Consider the following 11,974-nt stretch of genomic DNA (forward strand, 5'->3'; position numbering starts at 1 on the left):
TCTTTCGGCCATCCAAACACAACAACGGCCCCAACCTGCACCATTCCCTGCCACCTCGCCAACGCGAACATGGCTCCAGCCTCTTGGGCAATCGCCGTCACATAAATCTTGCCAGGCCAGCAAGCAGTCGCTGTCACATGAATCTTGTCAGGCCAGCATGAAGCGAAAACGTACACCCCACGCGGGTGGCCCTCGGAAGAAGGCGCACCCTGTCGACCAATCTGCGAGTGCCACACCTGCAGCCATTGAGCAGCCTGTTTTGCAACGCTTCTATCCGCGACTGCTTACGCTGCGCCACTATCTCTTGTCAGTGCTCCCGAAATCGTCGAGGAACAGGCATCGAAGGCTTGCTCATTTGGGGCGGCCAATTGCATCCAACAGAGCAGCGTCAACAAGTGAGCCTGATGGTGAACTTGCGCAGCTGCTCGACTCGACGGTCATCGGTGAATGCAGGACAGCAAAGATCAATGACCAAGAACAACTCGTCAGGGACCGCATCAGGGATATCGAGACTTTCACTCAGCAACTGTCTCCTGCCGTTTCCGGAGGCACCTTTGAGCCTGGCTACTTCAAGCAAGCGGAGGTAGGTTTTCGCGCAACGACATGTCACGGACTTGGCAACATCCTCGTGCAGGTGCTAAGATGGACAGATTGTTGATTTTGTGATATGGCGCCTCTTCAAACGCTCCTCGTCCCATAAGCTTTCCCATTTGCTTTGCCACGGGTTTGAGCGATCTGCATCAACATATCGACGCAACGACGGTCATGGAGCTGACCCGTCCTCGATACCTGGCGTGGTTGCGCGTCGCCCGAACAGCCATGTGCTCGCACTGAAGGGGCCGTTGTGGTGTCGACTCCTTGCAGTGCTCGGCGAAGGAGGGGATCGATGGATGATGGATATGCTCACAGACTGTGCTATATTCTATCCTGTCGGTGGGAAGGCTAGCAACTACTACCAACTGAGCGGCCCTCCCATGTTCGACCTTGAGCCTATTCCAGCGTCAAAGACGACCGTTACGCAGGCACACCCACAGGGTGGACCTGCGAGCATGCTAGCTGAACCGCGAACACCGTGTGAGATAGCGTTTGTGCGCAGTCGAATGCTCTACGCCAAAGCAGCACTGAACGCTAAAGGAGGCATCAGATTTGGCATGCGTCATATCCGTCAGTGAAGACGTGCGTCTTCTTTCAAGAAATCGACTGAACCAAATTGCAGATGTATTGAATCGCTTCCCGAGCCGGGACGACAAGCGGCAAACCGTGCAGATTATGCGATACATGTTTCCACGCCAATATGGCTTGCACAACGTTTTTACTTGCAAAACTGACAAGCGCGAGACTGCCATGTCTTTCAAGGACTACACCCTGCGGGAGAAGGAGATCCACCAGAAGATGTGCAGGGACCTGGGCGACAAGGTCAGCGATGTCAATGAAGTGGCCAGGTGGAAGCAACGTGTGCCGAAAAGACTGCGAGGGGATCTAGTGGCTTTAATCAGCAAAATGAGGATACTCAACCAACGGTGCTCGTACGCGGAGCTGCTGCACCACTACTGTCCTGTCGAGGTGAGTGCTATGACCAGATCCCGTACCAAGCGCTGACAACGCAGAACACCCCTCTCTCGTCAAAGCCAGAACGGAAGAGACATCGTCTCAAGCCTGGAGCGACTCGCCAGGCAGCGTTTACAGCCCACAAGACGAATGCTGACCAGACAGCGGACGAAGCTTGCTTCACAGACATGGCTTGTCCGACCGCGCATGTCTCTGCTTTCTGCCGCGCTGTGATCGCCAAAGTTGTCCCCAGGCGATTCTGGGGCGACGATGGCAACAGACGCACAGTCATGCAGTGCATTGATCAATTCGTAGGCCTGCGGAAGTTTGAGACCTTGACGCTCCATGAGGTCACACAAAAGCTTCAGGTATGTACCACTCGGCTCTTGGCTCATTCCTTTACTGAGACACGGCAGGTTACTGCTATTCCCTGGCTCCAGCTACCTGGTCAGGAGGGTACCACCAAACTGGCGCGATCTGACTTTGAGAAACGCAAGGAGCTCTTCCAAGAGTTCGTCTACTGGGTCTTCGATTCGCTCCTGATACCACTGGTCAGGTCAAACTTCTATGTCACCGAGTCCAACGCGCACCGCAATCGACTATTCTACTTCCGGCATGACGTCTGGCGTATGCTTACAGAGCCGTTATTGTCGACTTTGAGATTGAACATGTTCGAAGACATGCCAACCGATCGCGTGAACCGGTTGCTAGCTGCCCGTCCGCTCGGCTTCAGCAAGATACGACTGCTTCCGAAAAAACAAGGCATCCGCGTCATCGTGAACCTGAAACGGAGACCGCAGCTGACACGCTATGGCGCTGTGACGCTTGGGAGAAGCATCAATTCAGTGATGACACCTGTATTCAATGCAATCAACTACGAGAAGGTGCGTAGTCGCCGTGCGACGTGCAGACCACGCTGATTGCAACAGACCATTCGGCCTGACAAACTCGGCTCGTCACTCTTCTCGGTCGGCGACATGTTTCCCAAGCTCGAGGCCTTCAAGGCCTCTTTGCGAGCACAGGGTCTGCAAGACAAGCAGCTTTACTTTGCAAAGGTTGACGTCGTGTCTTGCTTCGACACAATCCCCCAAAAACGATTGCTGAGTATGGTGGACAGCCTCATGTCAGCACAAGCCTATCAGACTGGCAAACACGTAGAGATCAGTGCACTGGGTGCCTTGCAACGTCTTCATGGTGAGCACGTGAATCCAGCACCGCGAAAGCGTTGGATCTCGCACACTGTAGCTGGCAAGGACGCAGCATCGTTCAGCCAGGTTGTACAAGACAAGCTGGTCGGGACGAAAAGCAATACAGTTTTTGTCAACACCCACCTGCAGCAGCAGGAAGCCAAGGCTGATCTGATGCATCTCCTACGCGAGCATGTGGAGCGCAACCTCGTCAAGATTGGCAAACGCTTCTTTCGCCAGAAGACGGGCATTCCGCAAGGCTCCATCTTGTCGAGTATCCTCTGCAACTACTTCTATGCTGAGCTCGAGCGCGATGTGCTGGGATTCGCTCTTGGTGGCGATTGCCTGCTTTTACGCCTGCTCGATGACTTTCTCCTAATAACAGTCGATCGTCAGCATGCAGAGCGCTTCGTACGCGTCATGCACCGCGGCCACGCAGACTATGGTGTCCAGATCAAATCCGCAAAGTCCATGACGAACTTCGACGTGGTCACTGATGACGGTGTCCGGGTCCCCAACTGTAGCCCGGGTACGCACTTTCTATACTGTGGTGTTTGTATTGACACGACGACGCTAGAAGTGAGGAAGAATACTGAGCGTTCCACAAGGGCCGGTGCGTGGACCAAGTGCCTTGAGGAGGCTGGACTGGGAAGCTGACGTGCAGCAGATGTCGAGAACTCACTGACCATAGAACTGTCGAAAGTCCCAGGACAGACACTCCATCGAAAAGCGCTCAAGTAAGTCTGACGATGATCCAATCTCCATCTTGGTTCTGCCATTCTGGTTTCAGTAAACTGCTGGTGATTGTGTGCTGACATGGCGCAGCGCATTCAAGATCCAGCTGAAAGCCATGTTCATCGACCCAGCCTTGAACAGCGTGTCGACAGTACTAACCAATTTGCACCAAAGCTTCCACGAAGCGGCGGTGAGGTGCCTCGAGTACGTGCGCATGCTGGCCAAGATGCGGACAACATGTTCAAGCTTGCTTATCAGTGCGTTCACCCCGAGCCCGATAATTCCCCAAAAGTAGCCGTGACCTGGTGACTTCCTGAAATGCTTGCTTTCCCAGCCTGCCAGCAGCAAACTGCAGGCGGACATGCGCAGATGAAGCCGGAACGCGAGTTCTCTGCAGTGCAGCGTCGATCGGCACGGCTGTCCCGACCGATCATGGTGGACTGACGAATTGCGTAGGGACAGTCGACAGCATTATCGCGCTGGCTTTCGTGATGGTGCAGCGACGTGCGCGTTCGCGCAGCGAGGCACGACTTGTGCATGCACAAAGCGTCATCTCCCGGCGGCAGCTCCAGTGGTAAGTGTGGCTGAAGCGAGTGTCTCACAGTGGAGGGGGGACGGGATTCGAGATGCCCTTTTCCCCAATGCGCGACATGGTCTGGCGTGAAGAGTGCTGGGGCTAATTTGAGCACAGGCTCGCTTGCAAAGCGTTCTACACGGTGTTTCAGCGCGCACAGACAAAGCATGGTGCTTTGCTGGCATGGCTACGAGGGTCGCTCAAGGCGGCGCGCGTGTCTGATGCAGCGGACAGAGAGTTGCTCGAGGCGGCTGCTAGTGCTTGGCAGCGCAGATAAGAGACGTTGATCGAGCTTCGCGGGGTGGTGCGGAGGTCGGCAAGCTGGCTGCGGTGTGACGGCCTTCAAACCAGCTGTACCGGGTTCAACAACGGGAATCAAGATCAGACCCGGCATGTGCTAGCGCGACGGCCTGTCTGCAAGCCAGGCTTGGCTGCATTGACGGCGCATGGCGCAAGCACCGGGCATTCGATAATCTCGACGTCCAAATCCTGTTTCCGTCGACGAAAGAAGAGCTTTGCTGCCTGGATTTGCGTGCTGGGGACGATCGGCTACCGGGCGGTGGTCCAGCATTTGATGGCTGCTCGATATGCCGCGAAAAGTGGTGCGGTGGGCGCAATTGGCGTGCAATTGGCGTGCAATTGGCGTGCAAATTGACGATTCTGATGTCAAGCGCACCGATGAATTGCAGGGGCCGGTACCAGCCACAACGAACCATGACGGGCTTCGATGGTTTCACCTGCTTGCGTCTTCCAGTCTCTACACGCGGACGGCCGCTGCAGACGCCATGGAAGATGCTCGTTTAGAGCGTGCAATTCATGGTTCAAAAGTCCGGCGTCCCTTGCACGCGCGCTCAGACTTCACAGTGCATCTGTCCACCACCGCCATGTTCAATCGATAGCCCTCTGCCCTCCCCACCCAAGTGCATACCGTGGCCCTCTTATCATCTTGATTGACGTGAAGCCGCCCGCAATTACAGGACGAGAGCAGCCGTCACCAGGCCTGGACCAACGGCCTCGAGCAGGGATCATCAGGGGCTTAGCGCGACGATGCCTTCCCGAAATTGCGTTGCCCAGCTGGAGCACCCACATCAAGATTGCAACGACGACAACACCAGCTCGGCGGCGGAGGAGAGCTATCTGTCCAAAGGCACCGCGCTGTATATTATTTCCGCGCATGACTATGGCCGCGAGAGCTCGCTGATTCCGCTCCCGGCCTCGCGCGACCCTGACGCGTGCAACCATCGAACAAAGTCGACCGCTTCCATTCTTCACCGCATTGGGGCCCCCGTGCGCTCGTTCCCCCAGCGCCAGCCGCGCTCTCTGATGGCCACCCTCAGCTACGCCCAGCAGCCGGCGCACCCGATGCACGCCATGGCGTCCTACGAGCTGGAGCCGCCGGACCTGACCAACTCGAAGTCGTCCAAGTCGTCGAGCTTCCACTCGGAGACGCTCTCCGACTACATGGGCCCGAGCGACCTCTCGCACTTTGAGGAGATCAACCTCGACGACGTCACCGGGGGGCCCGATGCCTTCCCCATGTCCGCGGGTCCCGGCCACCGCGTCGTCTACGAGGCCCGCAGCATCTCCTCGTCGTCGCTCTCGAGCATCCGCAGCACGCCGCACGCCCACCCCGCCCCGCATTCCTTCCGCGACCTGACCGGCAGGAAGCCGCAGCATCTTGGCCTGAAGGGCGCAGCCAACCATGCTGCGCGGCCGCACCCGCAGCAGCTGGCCCCGGGGAAGATGCGCCGGGGGTTCACGTCGCCGTCAGCACCATCGTTGCAGACCATGAACCTCGCAGCACCGCGGCGCTCGTCACGGTCGCCCTCGCCCTCGAGTACACACACCACAGCACCCCGCACGCTCTCACGGAAAAGCTCGCGGACACTGGATGTGCTCCCTTCGCCCTCGATCAACTCCTGGAGACAGTCCTGGCAGGATGCAAAGCGGAAGACAGTAAAGGAGAGGGAGGCAGAGTGCGACGACGAGGACGACGAGCTGCCGGAGGACGCTGTTATCTGGAACATACCCATCTCCCCACGACCTGCTCAGGAGCGGTCACCTGCGGCATCCACAGGCGGCAGCCCACCGCAGCCCTCACCAATTGGCAGCGCACTCAGTGCTGGTCCTTCGTCAATGACGACGTCCCCAGCACCCAGCTCACGCGTCCCGCAACCGCATTCACCGAATACCGCAGGCAGCACCGAATCACCGCCCACATTAGAAAGACAGCGGACGCACACATGGCAGGACACGTACGGCTCCCTCGACCCAGACGCGAAGAAGCTGACAGAGGCACTGGAAGAGTTCCAAGTGGAGTTTGAGCGGAAGCAGGAGATCAAGCGACAGCAGCCAGGCCTTGTACGATCCAACTCGTTGAGTGAGCCGGAGTCGAAGTCGAAGAAGCCCACATTACCACCCATCCGCAAGAGCGATCCCCTAATCGACCCGTTCCAGCCGTCCGCTGAGAAGCAGAAGTACCTTTCACGCACTCGTCCCTCGTGGTTACCGCCGAAGAACCCGAAGGAGGAGAAGAAGCACTTGAAAGAGTATCAGCGGATGCTGGCACGGATCGAAGAAGCTGGTAAGATGAATTGTACACCTCTGAGAGAGTATCTACTAACGGTTGTAGAACGCCTTGAAGCTCAGCGAACCCAAGACGAGGCCCTTGCCCGCGAGAAAGCCTCCCGCATAAAAGCAGACTACTGGTCGAATCTGTTGCTTCCCAACTGGGCCACTGAAATGACAAGTCCCGAACTTCGCGCATCGCACAGGAAAATGTGGTGGAACGGAATTCCTCCACGGTTGAGAGGGCAAGTCTGGTCAAAGGCAGTAGGGAACGACCTCGAGGTCACAGAGGGCACCTTCCAGATTGCGCTGGAAAAGGCACAGAAGGAGATTAAGCAATTCGACACTGAAGCACTGGATGGCCGCTACGCACAGATTCTCGAAAACACTCGTGCAGTCTTCCCCGAGCTAAAGATGTTCGCCGCACCCTCCACACCCACTGCAAACGACGAGCAACCGCTCCACCAAGACCTTGTAAACGTCTGCCTCGCATACGCAACCTACCGCCCCGACATCTCCCACAACGAAAACGGCATCCACCACATCGCCGCACTCCTCCTGCTCAACCTCCCCGCACCACAAACCTTCATCACCCTATCGAACCTCCTCAACCGCCCCCTCCCACTATCCTTCCTCGTCCACGACCCAAACGCCATCCACGCCGCATACTCGACCACGCTGCACGCCCTCGCGAAGAAATCCCCCAGCCTCGCGACGCGACTGGAAGGCCTCCGCGTCGAGCCGCGAGACTATCTGTACCACATGTTCAGCAGCCTGTTCTGCAGTCGTCTGGGCGTCGAGCATGCAACACGCGTCATGGACGTGTACGCCATCGAGAGCGACAAGATTCCGCCGCGTGTCGCGGTCGCCATCCTGCTCGTGCTCGAAGGCTGCTGCATGGAGGGCGAGCCGCGCGCCGTCGAGGCCGTGCTCGGCGCGAAGCCGATCGATCTCGACGTCGACGAGTTCATGGCGCGCGTGTACGAGGCGGGCAAGATGGGCGCTTGAAGGCACCTGCCCGCGCGACCTCGTCGTTGGAGACACTGGTCTTGTATAGAAGGATGAGAGACGACGTAACGCAGATTTGGCTTTCTTACCGCACGCGTGCGACCGCATTTGTTTTCGCATTTACACCCGGCGTCTTGTCTGTTTACTGTTATTACTATTACTATTACTAGCTGTACAGCCCGTCCCTTTGCCATCTACCATCTATCTACCATCTATCTACCTTCTACCATCTATCTACCTTCTACCATCTACCATCTACCATCTACCTATCCATCCATCTATCTACATCCATATACCGTAGTCCATGTACATACGTACCTATAGACCGAATCCACGCGCCCGCCCTGCGGCATATATCCACCCATCACCCGCCCACCTCCGAGATCAAACTCCTCTCTAGCATCGAATCTCGCACTGCGGCGTTCACTGCGAACCCTTCCCCGTACTGCCTGACAGATAAGCCTCACCAAGCCTCACACCCCCGTCAAGATCCCCATCAAGACCCCGTCAAGATCCCCATCAAGAGCCCGTCAGGTCTCACAGCCCTGTCAAGCGCATGGTCTTGCGAACACCCCCGACCCCAGATCAAACACCCTACATGCCACTTGTCACATGTCACATGCCAAGGTCGCCGCAGGGGGACCGCAGGCCGAAGCGAGGTCTTCCCTATGCGGATGCTTTGTGGCGCAGGCGCAGGACACGTCGCGGCATGTCGTGGGCGCATGTCGTGGGCGCGTGTCGTGGGCGCGGGCGCTAGGTTTCAGTGCTGTGGCAGGTTGGTAGCGCGGCTTGAGGAGGGGCGAGGGTGAGGGGCTTGTGGTCGGGTGGTTCCGAGGCGTGGGATGAGCGTGTTGTGGGGATGAGAGTGAGTGGAGGTTGGTGTTGGAGGGGTGTATTTGTTAAAGGGGAGGGTGGAGGTTTGTAAGGAAACACGATTTTTTGTATCGTCTACTTTGTATATAGTGACCAAAGGACTCTGTGGCTCCGTATTGAATATGAAATGGGTGGTGTCGATCTTGGGGCTTATGTGCATCGATGACCAGCGGATAGAGCTGGAGTGTGGTGAGTATCCTACTGTGGACAGCGCCTGACGTCCTCCCAAACGGGATTAGATGAAAAGTCGGGCAACAAGCTCAGTACAGTGCGACGGTGTTCACGAAGCTCATCGGTAGCATACATGCATTCGCTGAAGTGAAAATGTCGTCCAGCGCGCAATTGATCTCCAGTAGGTATGTCGGGACCCGGGCAGTGATTGACCACGAAGTGAATGTAAAAGTCCTCATGCATCTCGAAGGTGTTGAAGTTGGAGTAGATGAGACATAGTACGCTGGCAGATTCGTAATGATAACCCCTCTCCGCGAGAAGGGAGGGAACCCGCTTCCTGCCTTTTGCGTCGTGCCTCTCTAGTAGATGCTGTTGAAGAGCAACAAGCCCTACATCTGAACGATGAAAGGAGGCGTAGAGTAGTTGTTACAATCGACTGTCAAGCAGGATCCGCTATTGTGAGCGAGACACCGTTCCTCGGGGCGTCGAGACTTGTGCGGCTCCAAGGCTCGGCAGAGTGGGTCTAAGTACGCAACCCCAGACGTCGATGATGAATGCACAGCTCGTTAGCTCTCGATGCTTTGTAAAGACATCCGACGCTCGCGCACCATGATACTTCGCTGTCCATAGTTGCGCTGCAGCGCAGGACCTCCGCAAAAGACATGGCCAAAACCGCAGCGACCGCGACCGCAGCACCGGTACCGGTAGACCTCGAGATTGGAGGAAGCGGGAACCAGATCGCCGCCAGCGGATCGTCGTCATGCACCCCAGACGATACGCCCTCGAAAGCCGCCACACCGCGCAGAAGCCTTGACTTTGAGGAACACCAACCGACTCGATGTTCGTTTCTGACAAAGACACGTGTCAAGATAGAAGGAAGACTACCCGCGCCGGTCACGCGGTGGAGTCGCAAAGCAATCAGGTGGATCAAGGGTCCTGAACCACCTGTGTTGCACCGCATCAATCCGCTCCTTGAGCCGATACAAACATACCCTGCGCGCCTGGTTGCGCGCTTACCCAAGTTGGTGCGCTTCTGCCTTTTCGCCGCTGCGTTCGTACTTTGGGTGGTGCTCTTCGGCGTCATCATCAGCGACTTCAGCTTGCCTACGAATCTTGCTGGCTATGGTGCACCAGTACGACTGGGTTGTGCTGCGCAGTTGTGGTGTGTATACTAGTACTCTGCGGAACTTCTGCGGAACTGACTATTGCCAGGCCCAATGCGCAAAGCTGCGGCGTTGACGGACGAAATTGCCTTCCTTTCGATAACTCGGCCTTCGCGTTCAATTGCCCGGCAGACTGTGCCGTTACTCAAGTCTTGAATCCTCGAGCGATTGGCAATACTTCAATTGTGTACCGCTCGCTCGTTGTGGGAGGTACGTCGAATGCTACCGGTGATGCGCTTGTATACCGTGGCGACTCGTTCGTCTGCAGCGCAGCCATACATGCAGGCATCATCAAGAACGGCAGAGGTGGATGTGGAGTTGTTTCCTTGATAGGCGAGAGGAATAGCTACGGGTCCACAGACAGAAACGGCATCTCAAGCGTTGGCTTTGACTCGAACTTTCCGTTCTCTTTCGAGTTCAACCAGACGGAGCAAATCGTCAGTGCCTCGGGGAAGTGTCGAGACCCTCGATGGGATCTCCTCACACTGTCTACGATTTTCACCGCACTGTTTGGCCTTTTCACCTCAAGTCCCGCTACGTTCTTTACTCCTATCTTTGTCATCACCTTCTTTCAAATCGCGATGGCTTCAGATCCGCCATCGTACTCGAACTACCCTTCTCTGGCCTCGACAACACTCGGGCGTTTCCTTCCAGCAGCGTGTGTAGCCGCGCTGTTCTATCGGTTTAGCGTACGAAAGACTTTGCTCAATTGCAAAGCGCACATCGAGAAGACTGTCCTTTGGGTTGGCGGATGCTGGGTAGGAGCTCTGGGCAACTACACCTTTGAGCAGATACCCATCCAGCGGCTCACATCCCACGACATCAATCAGCAGCCTGGCGCTGTGACTGCACTAGTTATCATCATACTGGTCCTCTTCGCTGTCGTGCTGTACCAAGCCTGGTGCTTCCGGACCGAGGGACGACTATCGCGGATGCTAGGCTTGTACGCTATACTAGGTGTCGGCTTGCTCATCTGCTTGGGCATTCCGAACTTGAGTCTGAGGATCCACCACTACATCCTCGCCTTGCTTCTTCTTCCCGGCACGTCGATGCAGACGCGCGTCAGCCTTCTTTGCTCAGGGCTGCTTGTTGGCCTCTTCATCAACGGAATTGCGCGCTGGGGATTCGATCCCATTCTCCAGACCGCGGCAGCATTACAAGGCGATGCACAGCTCGGCTCTGGTATACCGTCAATCGCGGCGGCTGTCAGCGATAGTAACATCACATTTACATGGGACAGCATACTGCGCGGCTATGAGGGCGTCAGCGTGATTGTCAACGATGTTGAGAGATATAGAGGCGTGCATGCCGGCAGTGATGGGAACTTTACATGGACAAGACAAGCTCTGGCGGGTCCAGAGTACTTCCGCTTCGGCTTCATCAACTACCTGCCTTTTGGCAGTATCTCGTACAGCGACTTTACCAGAGCTGGAATCTGGTGGCTGAATGGGACGTGGAGTGATCCAGCGCCTGGGCGCACGTTGTACTGAGCTGCGAGTAGTGCGTGTCAGCTCATTGTCAGGTTTTTGGTTCAGTACCTTCGTTGCATATGTCTTAGAGCTTCTCGCTCACTGCACTTACCTTTAAACTTTGTCCTTCACGTATATCTCACACTATCATGCCTCCACACATGGCAGCATAAGGTTCACGTAAAAGACAAAGTAACAGTAGGTCCAGGGGGCTGAGAAGTCAAAACGTACGCAACGGAGGTCCTTTATCTCGAACATCAGCCATGAAGCTGGCGCACTTGCTTCTCATTGAAACGATATGAATGACACGATGCATTGTACCTGTTTCCCTATTGTCTCTTGCGCCTTACCGAGCCCTTGACTTCGTGACGCGACTTCAGGCCTTGATCTAGTGCATTGCACCACCTCCAATTTTCTTCACAGCATGAAAGCCTAAATGATGGCGTATTCTATCGCTATACTCGTAATGGACGTGGTCACATGCAGTCTCCAGTATGAATAGCGCATTTTGCCTTCTCTGGAATTTAAGTAAGTTTACATCGACCGATGAACACACACATCCGCATCAACACATCGACCCCGAAAAACGATCACATAGCGCGTACCCTACCTTCCACGTCAATAGTAGCAGCATTATCGATATCCAGCGCATCAAGGGGCCCAAAGCACCCAGGAAAG

At 56.0% G+C, this 11,974-nt stretch overlaps 3 protein-coding genes across 3 annotated transcripts; all 3 read left to right on the forward strand.

The window, feature by feature from the left end:
• Window positions 1-157: 157 nt before the first annotated feature.
• M421DRAFT_4010 (uncharacterized protein) lies at window positions 158-4,321 on the forward strand (the record flags this gene model as incomplete). Its single annotated transcript, XM_033590213.1, has 11 exons — window positions 158-583; window positions 651-1,164; window positions 1,217-1,563; window positions 1,608-1,916; window positions 1,965-2,432; window positions 2,478-3,264; window positions 3,313-3,348; window positions 3,403-3,472; window positions 3,561-3,727; window positions 3,927-4,044; window positions 4,162-4,321. The coding sequence occupies 11 exons, from the start codon at window positions 158-160 to the stop codon at window positions 4,319-4,321; spliced, it is 3,402 nt and encodes a 1,133-aa protein (XP_033449788.1).
• A 770-nt stretch (window positions 4,322-5,091) lies between these two features.
• M421DRAFT_4011 (uncharacterized protein) lies at window positions 5,092-7,620 on the forward strand (the record flags this gene model as incomplete). Its single annotated transcript, XM_033590217.1, has 2 exons — window positions 5,092-6,628; window positions 6,677-7,620. 2 exons carry the CDS (start codon window positions 5,092-5,094, stop codon window positions 7,618-7,620), a joined length of 2,481 nt encoding a protein of 826 aa, XP_033449789.1.
• A 1,638-nt stretch (window positions 7,621-9,258) lies between these two features.
• Window positions 9,259-11,628, forward strand: M421DRAFT_419335 (uncharacterized protein). Its single transcript, XM_033592077.1, has 2 exons — window positions 9,259-9,826; window positions 9,877-11,628. The coding sequence occupies exons 1-2, from the start codon at window positions 9,327-9,329 to the stop codon at window positions 11,315-11,317; spliced, it is 1,941 nt and encodes a 646-aa protein (XP_033449790.1). The 5' UTR covers window positions 9,259-9,326; the 3' UTR covers window positions 11,318-11,628.
• Window positions 11,629-11,974: the final 346 nt, after the last annotated feature.

The sequence above is a fragment of the Didymella exigua genome (genome assembly GCF_010094145.1).
Source record: "Didymella exigua CBS 183.55 unplaced genomic scaffold M421scaffold_10, whole genome shotgun sequence".
In the NCBI taxonomy this organism is placed as follows: domain Eukaryota; kingdom Fungi; phylum Ascomycota; class Dothideomycetes; order Pleosporales; family Didymellaceae; genus Didymella; species Didymella exigua.

What these genes read in the sequence shown, in the direction of transcription:
- M421DRAFT_419335 (XM_033592077.1), top strand. Translation starts at nt 9,327, where the DNA reads ATGGCCAAAACCGCAGCGACCGCGACCGCAGCACCGGTACCGGTAGAC. An exon ending in GGTTGTGCTGCGCAGTTGTG is followed by an intron (nt 9,827 to 9,876) that starts GTGTGTATACTA and finishes GACTATTGCCAG; the next exon opens with GCCCAATGCGCAAAGCTGCG.